Source organism: Anarhichas minor, unplaced genomic scaffold (genome assembly GCF_050575085.1).
Source record: "Anarhichas minor isolate MPS153535 unplaced genomic scaffold, ASM5057508v1 ptg000025l, whole genome shotgun sequence".
NCBI lineage: Eukaryota > Metazoa > Chordata > Actinopteri > Perciformes > Anarhichadidae > Anarhichas > Anarhichas minor.
Genome location: NW_027466471.1, coordinates 5,627,392 through 5,645,665, shown reverse-complemented (window position 1 = coordinate 5,645,665; position 18,274 = coordinate 5,627,392). Strand labels below are relative to the sequence as shown.

The 18,274-nt window shown below is 44.2% G+C and overlaps 1 protein-coding gene across 1 annotated transcript in view; it reads left to right on the top strand.

Moving 5' to 3' along the window:
• Window positions 1-18,274, top strand: part of nsd3 (nuclear receptor binding SET domain protein 3) — a 25,559-nt gene extending 7,285 nt beyond the window's left edge. The window contains exons 5-26 of the mRNA XM_076098771.1: window positions 534-788; window positions 897-1,059; window positions 1,156-1,310; window positions 2,227-3,058; window positions 3,153-3,253; window positions 3,783-3,828; window positions 3,948-4,078; window positions 4,584-4,709; window positions 4,818-4,944; window positions 5,041-5,241; window positions 5,991-6,170; window positions 6,905-7,051; window positions 9,776-9,932; window positions 10,482-10,684; window positions 10,812-10,924; window positions 11,023-11,169; window positions 11,278-11,400; window positions 12,253-12,369; window positions 12,447-12,588; window positions 12,671-12,777; window positions 12,866-13,070; window positions 13,920-18,274. Coding sequence (XP_075954886.1) covers window positions 534-788; window positions 897-1,059; window positions 1,156-1,310; window positions 2,227-3,058; window positions 3,153-3,253; window positions 3,783-3,828; window positions 3,948-4,078; window positions 4,584-4,709; window positions 4,818-4,944; window positions 5,041-5,241; window positions 5,991-6,170; window positions 6,905-7,051; window positions 9,776-9,932; window positions 10,482-10,684; window positions 10,812-10,924; window positions 11,023-11,169; window positions 11,278-11,400; window positions 12,253-12,369; window positions 12,447-12,588; window positions 12,671-12,777; window positions 12,866-13,070; window positions 13,920-14,191 — 4,050 coding nt within the window. The 3' untranslated portion in view covers window positions 14,192-18,274. The remainder of the gene's footprint in view (window positions 1-533; window positions 789-896; window positions 1,060-1,155; window positions 1,311-2,226; window positions 3,059-3,152; window positions 3,254-3,782; window positions 3,829-3,947; window positions 4,079-4,583; window positions 4,710-4,817; window positions 4,945-5,040; window positions 5,242-5,990; window positions 6,171-6,904; window positions 7,052-9,775; window positions 9,933-10,481; window positions 10,685-10,811; window positions 10,925-11,022; window positions 11,170-11,277; window positions 11,401-12,252; window positions 12,370-12,446; window positions 12,589-12,670; window positions 12,778-12,865; window positions 13,071-13,919) is intronic.

Sequence of the window (18,274 nt, the reverse complement as noted above, 5' to 3'; positions counted from 1 at the left end):
AATGAAAATAACAGTTATTGTAACACAATGAGCCTCTTGAGTGTGAAAGTTTTTATTGATCTTGAACTTCTTAACCACATCTCACAGTCTGCCATCAACAATATTGATCGCGGCATGTACTTGCTTTTATCTTTGCATATTTCTTATCAATGTCTGCAAATAATGAAACAGACTTGAAACATAATTGTTTCACATTCGTTTCTTGAAAAATTACTTAAATGGTTAAATCCACTATCAAAAATGTTTCTGTTTAATTTTCTACATTTTTAAGCTCAACAGCTTACCTTGTATAAAATCACAAGGCAGTGTACATTGAACCACAGAAAGATTGCGTCACATCCTAGTGAGTCTGATCTGTCCCATTAATATTCATATGGAATTGTTGTAGTGTTTTCTTTTACTCGTGGAGCTCTGAGGGAGTTGTGATTTCAGCAGACACAGATCCATCTTTGAGCTGCCTTTTATGTAAAAAGAAAAAAAGTCAACCGATGTCTCATCACCACCGTTTTGTTTTTCTATTTTCTGCTCTTCAGAAGGAGTCTCAGAAGAACGAGGCCACTCCCATTCAGCGCCGCCACGAGAGGAAGAAGGAGAAGAGGAAAAAGAGCGCGCGGCTGCAGCTGCAGGTCGAGGAACAGAACCTGGACCATAGCCCGGCGCAGGCACAGGCGGGTACCACGGAGCAGACGGAGGACACCCACGTCCAGCCCCGGCCGACAGAGACGCCGTCGGCCCAGACGGAGAAGCCTCCGAAGACCGTTATCAAAACTGAACCAAAGACGCCGAAGGCAAGAGCGCGTCGGTTCACCCACCGCAGCCGTTTGATATTCTGTCCACACAAATCCCTGTACCTCGTAGCCAACAGTCGGTGACCCGCTCCTGTTTCCCCGTTTTAGGTTCCGAAGGTCCACCATCCGTCAGTGATCCAGGAGACGGGCTTCTGTAAGGAGTTTGTGATCGGAGATCTGGTGTGGTCCAAGGTGGGCACCTATCCCTGGTGGCCCTGCATGGTCTCCTCTGACCCGCAGATGAAGGTCCACACTCGCATCAACACCAGAGGTTCGTGCACGAAAAAGAAATCACTCAACGGGATCTTCCTGTTTCCTCTAACATACGTTTGAACACGCTCGTCTTCCTCTCTGTGTCTCTGTGCAGGTCACAGGGAGTACCACGTCCAGTTCTTCGGCAGCGTCGCCGAGCGAGCGTGGATCCACGAGAAGAGGATAGTCCTGTACCAGGGGAAGCAGCAGTATGAGGACCTTCAGGCTGAGACTCTGCGCAAGGCCTCGAACCCTGTAGAGAAACACAAAGTACGTACGGATGCATCTGAGAAGTGTTCTCAGCCTGATCCAGTATGAAGACCAGATGCTATGTCAACTTTCAGTATTATGATTCCAGGAGTCCAGTGCTCGTAGTGAAGAGTATATACTGAATATAACATATAGAAAAAGATGAACATTTTGGTAAAAGTAAAACCCGATTGATACTGGACTTCTGAGACCTGATGCAAAACTTTAGGAGTGACAACATGTTAGCCGCTCCTCCTTTTGTTTATATGTATATTGATTTTCAGGATAAGATCATAAAGAATTCCTCAAGTGCAGCTGTCAGAAAGATATAATTCAGAGGAGTAGTTCACAGTTCAACTCAATGCATTGAACTATTAGGGCCTATTATTTACATTTTTAAAATTTTATTTATTGGTGTTTTTATTTGGAAAAATACCTCCTTTATTTGTATAAACCAATCACATATTTTAGAGAATTTAAGTCTCAAATTCAACTTATTTCGAAATAATTATTCGGGGCTCTTTTGCATTTTCTTTAGATTTTTCTTAGTTACTGTATAAATGACTGAATTTACTTTTATTTATGTTATACCATCACATGGCTCATCCATTCAAAACAAAAATTAATATTTATAGTATAACAATTTCTTTCCCTAAACTCTCATGCATTCACTTAATAACTTGCAAAACACAACCATTCAACCGCTGTGACAATCAGTAAAATGAAGTTACCATTTTAAAATAAAGTACATTCTATTGAAAATTTGAGCAAACTATGTAGATGACACTGAATGATCCCATGTATGTTTTTTTTTTTTCGTTTTTGAACCATCATGTATCGATACATATTTGGGTAAGCCAATATTGATAATATCAGGTTCCATTCAGAAATAAAGTTCATCAGCTGTTTGGTATTTAATTCATGTTTCCTCCTCCAGCTCCTGAAGCCCATCCCTCAGCGGGAGCGTTCTCAGTGGGAGGTGGGTGTGGGCCACGCCGAGGACGCCCTCGCGATGTCGCGGCAGGAGCGCATCGACACCTACACCTTCATCTACGTCGACCCAGACCCTATCGAAGGCCCGTCCAGCAAGAAACCCGGCATCCGAGCCGAGAAGCGAAACCGGCGCTCCAGCGGCTCGGTCGGTAAGAAGGAAGCGGGGGGAGTGAAGTCGCCTGAGAGAGAGCAGCCGCCGCGACGGCTGCTGCCGCGCCGGCAGTGTAGCATTTCGAACACGGAAGACAGCGCAAACTGCCAGGCCTCGCAGGAAGAGAAGAGCCAGAGCCAGCGTAAGGCCGGCTCCCCGAAGCCGAACGCCGGCAGCGACGCGCGGCAGGACTCGCCGCCGCCGGTCAGGGCCTGGAAAACGGCCGCCGCCAGGAAGCTGCTGCCTCTCTCCATCACCATGAAGAGGCTGAACGTGGAGATCACAAAGTGCGATTGGCCTCTGCTGCAGAAAAAAGCCGCGCCGTCTCCGAAAAAAGAGCCGGAAGAAGAAGAAGAGGAAGAAGAAGAAGAGGAGGAAGAAGAGGAGGAGAAGGAGGAGACAGGGGCGCGGGAAGCCCGGCAGCCCGACCTGGGATACTGCTCGCCCGAGGACAGCCGAGCTAAACCCGAGCCCAGTCCAGAGGAGGAGGAGGATGGGGACGGGGACGGGGATGAGGGGGAGGAAGAGGGGGAGGAGAGGAGAGGCTCCCCCGCCAGTCGAAGGAGTGAGGAGGGAGGAACGCAGCAGACCTCGTCTCCTGGATCACACCACAGCAGTCCACACGGTTGGTAATACACCGACACGGAGGGTGCGTTTTGCCAAATATTTGACGTGTTTGTCAGGTCAATAAGAGATTATTTTTTTTATGTGTTTTTCAGGTTCTCAGGAGAGGAAGCTGCAGCGGCGGTCAGTCAGGAGCAGGTCTGAGTCGGAGAGAGGCAGCGATCCCATCCCGAAGAAGAAAACCAAAAAAGAACAGGTATCGGCCCCGCGCAGAATAAAACATTTAAAGAGCGCTGCACCTTTGTTGCATATCATATCTTTTCCTCCCCACATTTCCTGAACACTCTTTTTCAACTCTGTCAGCTATAAAGTTAAAGCAAATTCTAAAAAATACACAAGGGGTGTTAAAAGGGGCGTACGTCAGGTACCGATGAGACAATAAAAAAAACGATCCGCGAACTCTGGTTAAAGTAACTTCAAGGCTTCTCAGATAATAAAACACTGTAATATTAAGAAAGAGGATTTTACAACAATAGTTTTTTCTACATCGCGCCAGTTCTCAGGTAAACGGTGGTATTAATCTTTTCCACTTTACAGACTAATCTACCACCTGTGTGTTTGAACGTGTGTAACGTCATTGTGAGAGTCTTCATGACCGGGGCTTCAATATTTTATGCAGTGTTAATGTCGGTTTGAACTTGGCCTTTCCCCAAACTAAGTTGCTGCTACCTGAATAAAAATCAGCAGCACGATGACCTGAACTTCCTCGTTTAACCCCCCCACAGGCTGAGATGGCTCCTGAGACCACGCTGAGGACCGGTTCACAGAAAGGTAGGGGATCCTTCTGTCATGGCTGCTTTTTAAAACCTCTGCTGTGGGAACTCTTTAGACTTTAAAAAAAGAAAGAAAAGTGAAACATCTTTTTTGACATTTTTTTTGCGACCCTCTAGGAGCCAGTGAGATCTCGGATGCCTGCAAGCCCCTGAAGAAGAGAAGCAGAGCGTCGACAGATGTGGAGATGGCTTCTTCTCAGTACAGAGACACCTCTGACTCTGACTCTAGAGGCCTCAACGACCCACAGGTAGACTCGCAACAACAAGTACAGAAATACACACACACAATGAGGAAAATACTGCAGTATCAATAAACATACGTCCACATGCAGAAGTCAGAATAAACAGTATTTGTCTCACAATATTTACAAGAAAAACCGTCAGTCATCTGATCATCATTGTCTCTGTTTAACTTTGCCTATTTGCATATTTTTTATTTGTGCAGTTTCACCAATGGTTCTTTTTTTTTTACACAACTCAGCCGAACAGTTTAATCAGCAGTAAAAATGAATTGTTTCCAGCTACTTAGATATTAATATTTTAGAGTATTTTTTATTCATGATTGTGATCTGAATATTTCTGGGTGCTGTACCTGAAAACATCACCAGGGGCTCTTGAAAGTTGCAATGGGAATGGACCAAACCATGAATCAAATGATTCATTAATTAATAATGAGTGGGGTACACATGTGGTCACACCTGTGCTTCTTCACAGTAAACGCACCACCACGCTCACTCTTTCTCCGTCTCGCAGGGTCTGTTCGGGAAGAACCTCGATAGTCCAGCAGCAGCCGACGCAGACGCTTCAGACACTCAGTCCGTGGACTCCGGCTTGTCCCGTCAGGACGGCAGCACCGGCAAGAGGGACACCGTCTGCCAGGTCAGCGCCGCTCATGATTCACCGTCTCTCTCGTGTCGTACTCTCTCACTCAACGGGCTTTTTTTTTTTTTTACACAAACCGTCTCTCTCTGCGTTGTTTGTGCGTAGATCTGCGAGGTGTACGGAGATGGCTTGGCGGTGTGCGAAGGCGACTGCGGCAGACAGTTTCACCTGGACTGTCTCGGCCTGACGTCCCTGCCCGAAGGCAGGTTCACCTGCCTGGAATGCAGAAACGGTGAGCGAATTTGGCAACACAACCTTTACCGTCACAGCTGTTGTGTTCGGCGCTGTGCGTTCATCGACTTCTCTCTCATTCTGTTTTTTTCTCCAGGCAATCATACTTGTTTTAGCTGTAAAACGGCGGGCCGGGAGGTGATGCGCTGCTCCGTGTCCGGATGCGGTTGTTATTACCACGAGGACTGCGTCCGCAAGCTCCCGGGCACAACCGGCGGTTCGGACGGAGGCTTCTGCTGCCCTCAGCACAGCTGCTCTACCTGCTGCCTGGAGAGAGACCTGCAGCGGGCCAGTAAAGGTAAAGCAGCCTCCGCTTTGCTTTCAAGCTCCTCTGACTTCCTCTTTGAGGCTGCAGTGGAAGCTTTGGGGTAATGAGACGGTGTTACATCAGCAAAGTGTATGAAAAACAAAACTTTCGGGCCTCTTCTAAAGTAATAGAAAAAAAAAACAGAATGATGAAAGGGTGAAGGCTGTACCTCCTTGTATATGGGAGAGAGAAGAAGTGCAAGAGGAAGAAATAGTGTTTTTCTAGAGGGAAATCAGATTGAGAAAGAGAGGACTTTAGAAATCTTGCACTGCACATAATGCAGAGGGTTTGGCGACACAATTGTTGCTGCAAACATCCGGTTTCACCTGAAACTTAAAGTGCTCTATTTGGTTTTTAAAGTGAGTGGCATCTGGAGGCTGCAGACCAATTGGAGGAAAACAAAGTAATGTTTTTTTAAACGATGGTGCATTATGTTTGCTGGAAATCACCCATCTGCAAAAAAAAACATAAGGGGAGGAGATGCACCGTGTTTGCAACAAAGTTCAGATATCTTTTAGTTTAAATATGAACCTCAGATGCTGAGGTGCCAAAAATGCGCCTAGAAAAAGTCACATTGTGACACCATTGGCTACAATTTGTACCTTTTTAATTAAAGGAGTCTGACCTAATTCATTATAGAAACTCTGCAGTGATAGGGAGTGAATACTTTCCCAGCTCCAGACTGCTGTAAAGTGGCCGCTGAACTCAGCTGTCCCCGCCCCCCTTCCCCCTTCTTCCAGGTCGCCTCATGCGCTGCATCCGCTGTCCGGTGGCCTATCACACGGGGGACAGCTGCGTGGCGGCGGGCAGCGTGGCCCTCACCCATCACATCATGATCTGCAGCAGCCACGGTGGCGCCAAGCGGAACGGCCTCCTCGCCTCCCCCATCAACGTGGGCTGGTGCTTCCTGTGTGCCAGAGGTAAGCTCTCACCACTGCACACGCCACTGGCCTGCCTCTCCTGCAGCCGTGTTTATTTTATTAAAAAAAACAAAAACAAAAAACATTTTGGCCGTTCTTAATATCTCCACACTCGCCACAAACGGCAAAATCAGTTATTCTGTCTTGCACCTCACATTGGGGCATCAACAGGACGTGATCGCCCACCATTTCTTTTCAGGAATACAACCTTTCTTTATATATATAAATGAAGTCATAACAGCAGTAACATCTGATGAGTGAAAACCGAAACCTCATAAACATCATTTTAATCTTTTAATATTACATGTTTCATGAGATGTAATGTTTGTTTTCCATCACGATACTAATACTCTGAATGATCCGGGCTGTTACACTGCACTCTGCTTAGAACGGTCCCATCGGTCCTGGATGGTGACCAGTGAGAAAACACAGGATTCACCCTTTTGTTTTTTCCTGTCCAAGTTGAGTGCCCTGTTTAGCCTCTTTGTGTCAGAACAAACTTTATTTTACTTGTGTGTGTGTGTGTGTGTGTGTGTGTGTGTGTGTGTGTGTGTGTGTGTGTGTGTGTGTGTGTGTGTGTGTGTGTGTGTGTGTGTGTGTGTGTGTGTGTGTGTGTGTGTGTGTGTGTGTGTGTGTGTGTGTGTGTGTGTGCTCTTTCTCTTTTTTGTGAATTTTGGGTAATTTCGAGTTTTGACTGCGGCTCACCCCCGTCTCTTCCTGTGTGTCTTGTGTAGGACTGTTAGTGCAAGACCTTACTGACACCATATTAAGTTCATATGCCTATAAGTCCCACTACCTTCTGACTGAGTCAAATCGTGCTGAGTTGAAATTACCTATGATTCCCTCTCCTTCGTCAGCTACCAAAAAGAATGTTGGGAAAGGTAACTGAACCGTTTTTCTCTTTCTCCTGTTGTCCCACTGGTCTGTGTTTGTGTCGTGCCTGCACCCCCCCCTCCTTTTTTTTGTAGGCATCTTTCATTTCAAAGGCTTGAGGTGCAAAGTTAATTAACTGGTTAAATAAAAAGATGCCGTTAATTGCAACGCAGAGTGGCGCAAAGTAACTTCAGCCAAGTTCCCTAACACATTAACAGAAGACAATGGGCCTCATGCAAGAACACTTTTCTATTCTTATTCCAAACCTGTCTTTTCTGAAGAGTGTGTGAGAAGTCTGATTCACCAAACAGAGCTCGATGTGCGTTGAGCCATTTTCACAGCGGGCATTTTTGACTTGTCACAGTAGGAAAAACACAGGTGTAAATAACAGGATTAATCCAATTTAGCTGCAGTTTTCAGTGTCCGGTTAGAACATGTTAGAATAGAACAGAGAAAATGTTAATAATGTTATTAATACCTGTCCTTCGCCTACTATGACAAGTTATAATGTCTGTTGGGGGGAAAAAAGGCTCGTTGCAATCATAGTTAGGATAATTGATGCCCCAGAATTGCAATATATACTGTAATGCTTTAATTCAAGAGTAAAAAGATAACAGCAGACAAACTTTAGACAATATTAATACAGCGGACAGCGATGTGTCATCAGAGCAGCTCTGGACTGACGCAGAAATAAAGATGATGTTGTGATAAAAACAATTCTACACTCTAAGTTTACTTCCTGTGGCCAAGGCCTTCTTCGGCAGGTGGAACATGTGACTTGGTCACATGTAAGCAAGCACCAATATTCAATTGAATTTTTATTTGTATACTATTTTTACTATATACTATTATTTACTGGAATTAAAATTCAAATTGACAAATTAAAAAAATATTATTTTTTTTACCTAGTTGCTGGTGGACGATTCATAATTTAATAATAAACAACAATACCATATATTTATTTGATACATTTTGTTTTGAAAAGCTAAGAAAGCACATTTTAAACACTGGTATCGGATCGGTACTTGGTATCGCTATCGGTTTTGGGACTTACAAAAAGTCTGATTGGTGCGTCCCTCGTCACGTGACAACAGGTGGTCATATAACCTCTGTCTCTCTGTTGGCGTCCAATGGGACATCCTGTTGGAGGAGAACCTTGAGTTGAGAATTTGTATGGCAGTATAGGTTTTATTCTAAAGTCCAGAATGAACCTCCATGTTCAAAGAATAAACTGTTTGACCTGACCTTAGATGCTAAAGAAATGACATGAGATGGATGAGAGATTATTATTCAGCAAATTTTTTTTTACCTTCTTAGTAAATGGGCACACCATGATAATTTGGTCTACTGTAGATATACATTTTTATTTAGTTATTGATATATATATATATATATATAATTTATTATAGCATTATTATTGTCATTATACGTTTTGAAAGTCTAGTTTTTTTCTTCCTGTGGAGAAAGGCAGACTTGACTGTACATTACTTGTTTTGAATTGTCTTTGTACCCAGGGAGAAGTTACTGCGACAAGTTCTCTTAAATCACTCGTACGTGCCGCTTAACAACAACTCTGTGTGTGCGTGGTTCTTGCACGAGGCCCATTGTGAGATTATTTCGCGCTGTGCATGAACAATCTCTGCAATAAAGCTGTTTATAAACAAGTTAAATCAAACGTTCTTTTCATTTTCAACATGTGAAATTTCTTTGCTAGGAAAAAACAGAGTTGGTCACCAAACCTCCAGTCTGTGGTTTGTGGAGCTTATCGCTGCTGGAGGGGCATACACTGCTTCTCTGCTTCAGCACTCTGGGCTTTATTTTAATTTTTTTATTTGGAAGGCCTCGCACCTTTTTATGCTGACTGCAACTAATTTTATTTTTATTTTTATTTTTTATTATTTTCGACTGAAATTCTCAGCCGAAAACAAAATTCTGCTCACCTCATTTCCTCGAGCTTTGACCTGCCTTGGATGGAATATAATCTCAATCGGGACGAGATCTGATCACAGTCGAGCAAAGATCAGCGCAAGAATAGTGAGATTGTTCTCTTTCAAAGTTGCGTAAGATACATGATTCCATGCAAGCTGGTCTGTGCAGGATGCGGTTTGTGTGATGGGAAAAGTTTGCTTTACTAGCAGGACTGCATGCCTGCTTTTTAAGTATAACCCTGATTCATTGTTAACTCGCTGGCTGATTTTTTTATTTTTTTTATTCCCGTGCTGCCGCATGTGTTTCCCTTAGACTGGTCTTGGTACATTGCTCTGAATCTGATTGCCAGACATGCCGGAACTGCTGCAATGAAAAGTTAGTGCAACCGAGCTGAGAACACGCAGGTGTTTCCAACCACGTTCGGTCTTATTCGTGCAGCGGTGGCTCTCACAGGAGCCACCGCTCACAAAACTCCTGGCATTCATTTTTTTTAACTTCAGAATAATGCCCAGATGGAATTATGATAGCTTATAGATATAAATATTTTCCCTACATGGACACTATTTTCATATCGCACCAGATGTATTTGTAGCATTTGTACTTTTTCTCAGGCTTGTCTGCAAATGAGATTCAGAGTTTGTCCAGGTTTTAAGGTGCATCACCTAATCATACACTCCTCCTCTCTTTGCATACCCATTTCCCACAACGCATGCACACATACACACACCCACACCCACACAAAAAACACCCACACACACCCACACACACACACACACACATACGTATACATCTTACAAATGTAGGAGGCAAGTTGCTGTGCTGCGACACATGCCCGGCTTCCTTCCACCCGGAGTGTCTGGAGATGGAGATGCCGGCGGGGGCGTGGTCCTGCAGCGATTGCAGGGCGGGGAAGAAACCACACTACAAACAAATTGTCTGGGTCAAACTGGGCAACTACAGGTACGCACAGAGCACCGGTCATGGGACTGCTGTGGGGGTTGTGCAGTCAGTTTATGGTACGGTGACTTTTAAAGGATAGGTCTGGTGATGTTCTGTGTTTATGTCATTTAAAAAACCGCCAAAACCAACCACAGATTTATGGCCTCAGTAGGAACAAACTGGCTTTGGGCTGAGAACCACAGACAGGCTATTAACAGACTAGCATTAACATTAGATATGTAAAAATATAGTCATATTGTAGAAGTTCAGTGCAACAAATTTGCGTGTTGTGATATTTCAGACGCAGGGGACACAAATGTCTCCTCCATGTAAGAAAAAGCATCATGTGCCCTAAATCCTGCCTTTCTATTGGCCAAACATGTAGATCTTATAGGTCAGTGATCTCAGATTTTTTGCAGGTGCTTGATAAATCAATGTTTGTTTTTTGCCATGATCATTTTTACTTTTAATGGTTTGTTTTTTGCCATGATCATTTTTACTTTTAATGGTTTGTTTTTTTCACCGCACTCTTCTTCACTTTTCAACGTCCCCGTCCCGCTTCCCTCGCAGGTGGTGGCCAGCGGAAATCTGCAACCCTCGCCTGGTGCCGTCCAACATTCAGAGCCTCCGCCACGACGTCGGCGACTTCCCCGTCTTCTTCTTTGGCTCCCACGACTACTACTGGATCAACCAGGGCCGCGTCTTCCCTTACGTGGAGAATGACAAGAACTTCGTCACGGGTCAGATCAACATCAACAAAACTTTCAAGAAAGGTAACTTCTTCCCAGAAAGGTTTTTTTCCCCCACCTTACTTTTCGGCCAAATATTCTGTGGTTCTCGTCCTTTTTTTGGAGCAAGGATGAGATGTCTGAGATCTGAGAGGTTGTTGGTGTGTTTCAGCTCTGGAAGAAGCGGCCCGGCGGTTCCAGGAGCTCAAGGCACAGAGGGAGAGCAGGGAGGCTCTAGAGCAGGAACGCAGCTCTCGCAAACCTCCGCCCTACAAAATCATCAAGGTGACGTCATTTAAAAAATATCCCACTTCAGACAAATAAGCCCAAAATTGTATACGTTCTGTGTTTTTACGTCTCCTTTTGGTGTCTTCTTGTATCAGTCCAACAAACCAGTGGGGAAAGTGCAGGTGCACGTAGCTGACTTGTCGGAAATCCCGCGATGCAACTGCAGACCAGCGGACGAGCACCCTTGCAGCCTCCACTCTCAGTGTCTCAACCGCATGTTGCAGTACGAGTGTCACCCACAGGTCTGAACGCATATCTGTTATTTAGCTCACCTCCCGAACTGTAAAAACAGCGAGACAGCCCTCTGAAGGGGCACCTTACCTTCTTTTTTTCTGTGTTGCCGTCGTCAGGTGTGTCCTGCAGGAGACAGCTGTGAGAACCAGTGTTTCTCCAAGCGGCTGTATGCAGAGACGGAAGTGATTAAGACAGACGGCCGCGGGTGGGGCCTCAGGACCAACCAGGCTCTCAGGAAGGTGGGCGTTGAGCTCAGTCCTTTTTTTTTTATCCAAAATTACATCAATGGGTCATCGGATTACAAAACAGACACATCAGGATATCAGGATCCACCTTGAATATCTGACAAATGGAAACTAAAGGCCCAAACGCACTGGCAGTGATAAATAACCAGCGTCAATTGATGCAGGCATCAGAGTTAAAATGCCTACACCCCAGATCCAGTAGTATTTTAGGAGAAGATCGCTGAAGCTATTTTTATATATTCATAATAACTAACAATAATAATTGATATTGCTATATTTAGTAATCTATCGTCCTCTGGGGGAAAATCCATAGCTTTTGATTCCTTTCTAGCTCTCTACAAACAGGTACTGTAACAAACAAAAACAGTTTGGTCGCTGGATCCTCATTTGACGCTCAAATCAAAACAAGGTCGGAGTAGGGTTGTGTGTTTGGCCACTTACTACAATAGTTTTACTTGAAAATGCGTGCGTCAGGTGCTTTCAAAGCGTATAACTGTTTAATATGACCCTCCTGCTTTTTAGTTTTCTTCAATTTCTTGTATTGGAAACACTCAGTCAAGGTTTGCTTATAATCAAATTCAAAAACACCGTAGGGACAGTTTGAATACTGAAAAGAAAATCGAAAGGGTGACCAGTGTGAGTCACAAAAACGCGTGTTTTCTAATAGAAGACTTTTAAGTTTGAAATGACAAGTAAAAGACCGAATGACCTAATGATCAGACTGTCAATTAAAAAGGCTTTGAAACGCATTGCGATGACGGGATGATTCCCGCCCTTCTCACTAATTGCGAGTTGTTTTAATTAAGGGTGTCTGTGCTGAAACGCGATGCTTGTTCTTCCCTCCAGGGCGACTTTGTGACGGAGTACGTGGGCGAGGTGATCGACTCGGAAGAGTGCCAGCAGCGGATCAAACGTGCCCACGAGAATCACATGGCCAACTTCTACATGCTCACCCTCACCAAGGTAACGCCAGTGACGCTGGTGAACATTGTTCGCTCCTTACGCACCCGGTGTCTCAATTGTCCCTCTTTCCTTCGCAGGATCGCGTGATCGACGCCGGCCCGAAGGGAAACTCCGCTCGCTTTATGAACCACAGCTGCAGCCCAAACTGTGAGACCCAGAAGTGGACGGTAAACGGGGACGTTCGCATCGGACTCTTCACCCTTTGTGACGTCGAGGCCGGTGAGTTCACGCGGAAACATAACACACACACACACACACCGGGCCGGGCGATTCGTGAAATCTGTCTATGGTGTTCCCGCAGACACGGAGTTGACGTTCAACTACAACCTGCACTGCGTGGGCAACCGGAGGTCGTCTTGTCACTGCGGATCAGACAACTGCTCTGGATTCCTGGGGGTGCAGCCAACGGTGAGGATGTTGACCTCTCGTCGTGCGGTTTCTCGAGCAACCCTGGCCTTTTGATACCACTTTTGTTTTCTCCCGATGTTTCCTCCAGAGCGCCGTGGTGATGGAGAAGGAGGAGAAGGCCAGGAACGCCAAGCTGAAGCCGAAGAAGCGGAAGCTGCGGCCGGAGGGCAAGCATACGCACGAGTACTTCTGCTTCTGCTGCGGAGAGGGAGGCGAGCTGGTGATGTGCGACAGGAAGGAGTGTCCGAAGGCGTACCACCTGCTGTGTCTCAACCTCACCAAGCCACCATACGGTAATGACACACTGAGCCTGTGTGAGAAGAATCTGTAGACGCCTGACGGAAAAATCTAGCTGATAACAATCTCAGCTGATTTCAGCAGCATAACAATCCTTTTGGGGAAAAAACTTTATCGATAGCTATCCTGACTTATTACCACAAACTAACATAACTTCTTTTAACAACAGGTCAATTCCTAAAAAACGGGTACACAAACTTTTTAGGCCATGTCACTGGTTTACGAAGAAGATGTTTTCTTTATTTTATTTGAATCATTAGAGGCCTGAAACATATTCAGTATTTCATAAGTAAAAAGCTAATATTACAGCCATGTCTCAAAAAACAACAAGATTTGTTGTTGTACATTTATTTACAAACAACATTTTTTGTCATTCTAATAATCTCACAACCCCTCAGATTAGTTTGAGACCTCTTGTGGAGATCACCCAGGTTGGGAACAACTGTCCTCTCGCTCATCTGCTGAGGTTTTTTAGATATCAACCTCCGAAGAACCAGTAAATAAAACTTAAAGCAACAACGTCATTTCTATTGAACTGAATGTTTAGTGGTCTGAACACTTAGCATTGTTGGCACACACACACACACACACACACACACACACACACGTGTAATTTAAAACATTTTAAAACAGAAATTCGAAGAGAAAAATAAATATTCAGTGATTCCCACAAGGAAGCAGAGATATGAACTTATCTGAAACAAACGTGAATTTGAGTAGCAGAAATGTGTGTTTTCTGTTCTCCTATCCTCTCGACCCTCATGACCCCTCACATTCATCTTGGTGGGGCCTCGACCCCCCCCCCCCGGTCTGAAACCCGTAGTGACCTCTGTATTTGTCCGCAGGACGTTGGGAGTGTCCGTGGCACGACTGCAGCGTGTGCAGCGCCCCGGCCTCGTCTCTCTGTGACTTCTGCCCGCGCTCCTTCTGCCGGGATCACGAGGCGGGGGCCCTCACCTCCTCCGCCCTCGAAGGCCGCCCCTGCTGCTCCAGCCACGACCCCGTCAGCCCCCTGGGCTCCAACTCCGGCTCGACCCAGCCACGCCGCTCCGCCCTGAGCCCCGCCGTCGTCAAGGAGGAACCGGAGCCGGAGGCGGATCGGCCGGCTTCAGAGTGACACCGCGGCTCCCCTCAATACCTCATTCCCTGTAAAGTGCGCTCCCGTTTGGCCTCCTGGGCTCTGATCCCGCTCTGACGAAAGGGAATACAGTGCTTTTTCTTTATTATTTTTTTGAACGGTGCCGCGGCCCGAGTCCGAGACACGCCGACGAACACCTCAATGCCGTTTGTTGTGAGAGCAGAGCGACTGGAGTGTCGGCAGGGGGAAGTGACCAGGGATCATCGAGCGCCGTTTTCCCTCCTCTCTTTGCCACAAACACCACCACTAATGCTCTCCACAGACCAGACCACCACCTCATTATGTTTCGTTTTGTTTTTTGTTTTTTACAGCTGTGGAAATTGTGAGTGTTGTCACGTCGTCAGATACTGGAACTTTGATGGAGGAAGAGGAAGAGGAGGAGGAGGAGGAGAAGCTGAAGCTGAACATCTCCATCGTCACGCTGCTCCTCTCCTCGTTTACTTGCTTTAAGCTGCGGTCGGCATTTATTCCACACACACAGGATGGCCGTCTAGAAACGAGCCGGCCTTCCTCCTCCTCCTCCTCTTCCTCCACAGCCGATCATCACTCAAGACGTGATCGTATTTCTCTCGTCTTCTAAAAAGGGGAGAGGGGGGGATGGCCGATTTTTGTGCAATTCTTTTCAGGACCACACTACATTCCAACCTTCCTTAGACATGGTTTTTAATATACTTCTGGGTATAGATGAATATAATTATATACAGTATCTATGTTTGTTAATGTTTACAGACAGATTCTCTCACTTCATCTCAGTGAGTGGTGTATTACGTTTGTTTGTTTCGGTGTTAAGCATTGCGCAGACCTCCTTGTGAACATAGTCCTATTAAGGTGAAATATAATGGTATATAGCGTAATGGTATGACATTACAGAAGTACTTGTGATTTTTCATATTGCCAGTCTCACTCGCCATTGTGTACATAAATTGGCTCATGGTATTGTAAAGTACGTGAAGATCGGGAGGGGCGGAGCCTCGCCTCTCTGGTCGTTCCTGGAAGAAGGAAACTCTTTCCCTTTTTATTTTTATTTGTTTTGTTCTGGTCCCACATTTCCTCCAATTGCAATTGCTGTTATTTGTATAGTAGACGGAGGGGCTCAGCTTGTGATCACTGGTGCTGTCTTAAAGTATTGTTGATCAGCCTTAAGTTTGATTCTGGCTGTAGTGACTACTGCCCAGACGCAGTCCGTTTCAGTAACGTCGTGTACTGTGACTGCTTTCTTTGTTTGTTTTTTTTGTTTTGTTTCGCCAAACTTTTCCTGAAAAGCACTTTTACACGGCTTGTCGCGCCACACTTTAGCTAGATCATACATATTCAGAAATGTGTATTAAAAGAACATAAGACAAGTGTTTCAAAATGGATACCTCTTCTTGTAGTAACGTCTGAACTATAACTGTGTTGAAACTCTTTTTTTTTTTGTTCTCTCTCGAGTTGCTGGGCCTGTTTTTTTTTCTTCTTTTTTGTTTTTTAAGGAAAGTGGCCTAAATGCTGCTGCTTTCTTTTGGCACAAGTAGGAGTGACTGCCAGCCCGGCTTCGTACAGAAAAAGTCTGCAGTGTCCTCGAGACGCACTTCTTCCTTTCTCACCCGGAGAACATCCTCACGGCTGGGCTTTGTGTAAAGATGTAATGGTTATAACAACAGTCCAGTATGATGTACAAATACAAACTTCTGTACAGTGTTTTTAATCGCTCATCCGTCAAATCCAAATTCTTGTGTATTTATTGCACCACATTTTATACCAATTTCTTTTTCAAACACCAGTGCAGTAATTTGTCTCCCCTCCTCCACCACGGTGTAAGTGAAATAGAAATTTAAAAAAAGACAACACGGGGAGTTTTACACAATATATCTGTATTTAGTCATTGCATACGTTTTAGTTTATTCTCACATTGGGTGTAATGATTCCACACTTTTGGTGACAGCCGCTGCTCATCGACCTGTATCGTGACTCACTGTAATTGGTGTTTTAAAGCAGTGTGAAGCAGTTCAATATAGGAATGTAAAGTTGCAGTTTTTGTGCTTTTTTTTTTTTTTTTTCAAGCCTGGACTCAAGGAAGTTTAGCTGTAAACATGTCTCAGCCATTTGCTTGTGATTCAACCCCGGTTACCGGAAAGTATGTTTGTGCCGTTAATTATTATTATTTTCATTTTTTTTTTAAAGCCTGTTGTCGTGGTCGGCCTTTAGAGTCGAGCTACAGGGTAAAACTGTGCCAATTTTTCCAAATCATTTCAGAACATTTAGGCTCTCATCGAACGCAGCGCGCACATTCAGTCAGTCTCCAGTTTATTAGGAACAATGAGCTTTATAAAACTAATGCAGTCTGACACAACAGTCCTGCAGTAAATCCTCACTCGTGACGGTTCTGATGTTCAGGTTCTGTAGAGGTTCGTGAAGGAGGATTCATTGACTGTTGTGTTAGACTGCATTAGTTTTAGCTCATTGTACCTGATAAACTGAGAGGAACTCTTTCAGAAAAAGGACTAAAGAAATGGGGGGGCACATTGAATGCATAAAAGTCTTCTGGGGCCACACTGCACATGCATTGTTCTGCACATTGAAGTAAAGTAACAACAAGCAAAACTGTTTTTTGAGTGGAGGACTTTAATATGCTAAATATACACACATACATAGATAACAGAGGCACTTCATCTTGTACTTCAATGTCTGTATTTCAGAGGGTTTCATGATTAATTTGTGCACGCTCTTCTGCATTCAACAGCTGCTCTTCTTTCCTCATTCTGTCATGACCGACCCTTTAGGAAGCTGCTTTTTTTTTTTCTTGAAAAAAGAAAAAGACTACTCAATGATTTCTTGCAGCTGTCTAATTTGCCAAACTCTTCTCATTCAGAGACAAACCTTTTGTTCAGTACTAATAATTAGGTGTTCAGTATCGGGAAGGTGCATCTTTTAAGTCACTTTTACAACAAACTACAAACGGTCTGCGTGTGTAAACTTGAATTTTCTTCATTTTTATTATTTATTGTTTTTTTTACACGTATGATTATTCGACCGCAGGCTGTCTTGACTCTTGTGTTTTGCGGCTTCAGATAAAATGTCTGAGTTGTGATGAACTGGTCCTAAAGCCTTTTTTTTCTGTCAAGGTGCCTGTTGAGCAGAAATGCAGGCTTCCAACATCAGACACTGATTTAATCCACTTCAGTTGGAGAGTCTATTTTTTCTTGCACAGAGTTTGTGTGACAGCCTTTATTTTACAAATTTTTTTTTTACACCCGCAGATCGCATGATCATTGTTGTCCTCTCCTGCCCTTCCCAGCTGATCCAGCAGCAGTATTACAGCGTCAATCGTTTCATTCTCTTAAAATGCTTCTTGTGTGTCCGTTTTATGTTGGTTTCTTCTCATCGTAGTGCCCACATTTGTTATTAAAGAGACAGCATGTTTGCTCTCATTTAAGTTACCCTTAAATACACCCGAGGAGGATTTTTTTGTTTTGTTTTAAATGTCCAGGATTATTATAATAATTTTTTTATATACACTTCAATTTAGGATGGAACACCCCCCCCCTCCTTGTATGTTTCAGTTCACTGTGACGTCTTTTGTTTGTGCAATGTGGCCGACTGTCTCCTTTAATTGACATGCTGTCCGAGCAGAAATAGTGTTTGAATACATGAATAAATAATTCACCTTCATAAGCACTCATCTCTTTTTACTTGTAGTAAAATTACTTACAGTAACTCTAACTGGGGTCATATCTATCTCTCTTGGTGTTGCTTTGATTAAAACGTGGATGAACACAAAATACCATGTTGATTACTGTTCGACCTGTGTTACTGCATACTGCATATTGTCGAAGAACTTGTAAATAGTTTGCATTGAACTTGCATAGAATCATGTTACTGTGGCGTGCTCTCTTATTTTTTTGTTTGCCTGTATAATTCTGCTTCTAAATGTGTGTGACTGTTGAGACGACACTCTTTTTGTACATGACTGTCTTTTTATTTGAGAATATTGATTCTGTCCTTTTTCATTCTAAAGTTGAGTTTGAAGAGTTCAGACATGCCTGAAGTTTGACTTTAATAAAGCTGTACTCTGTCTCAGTGAAA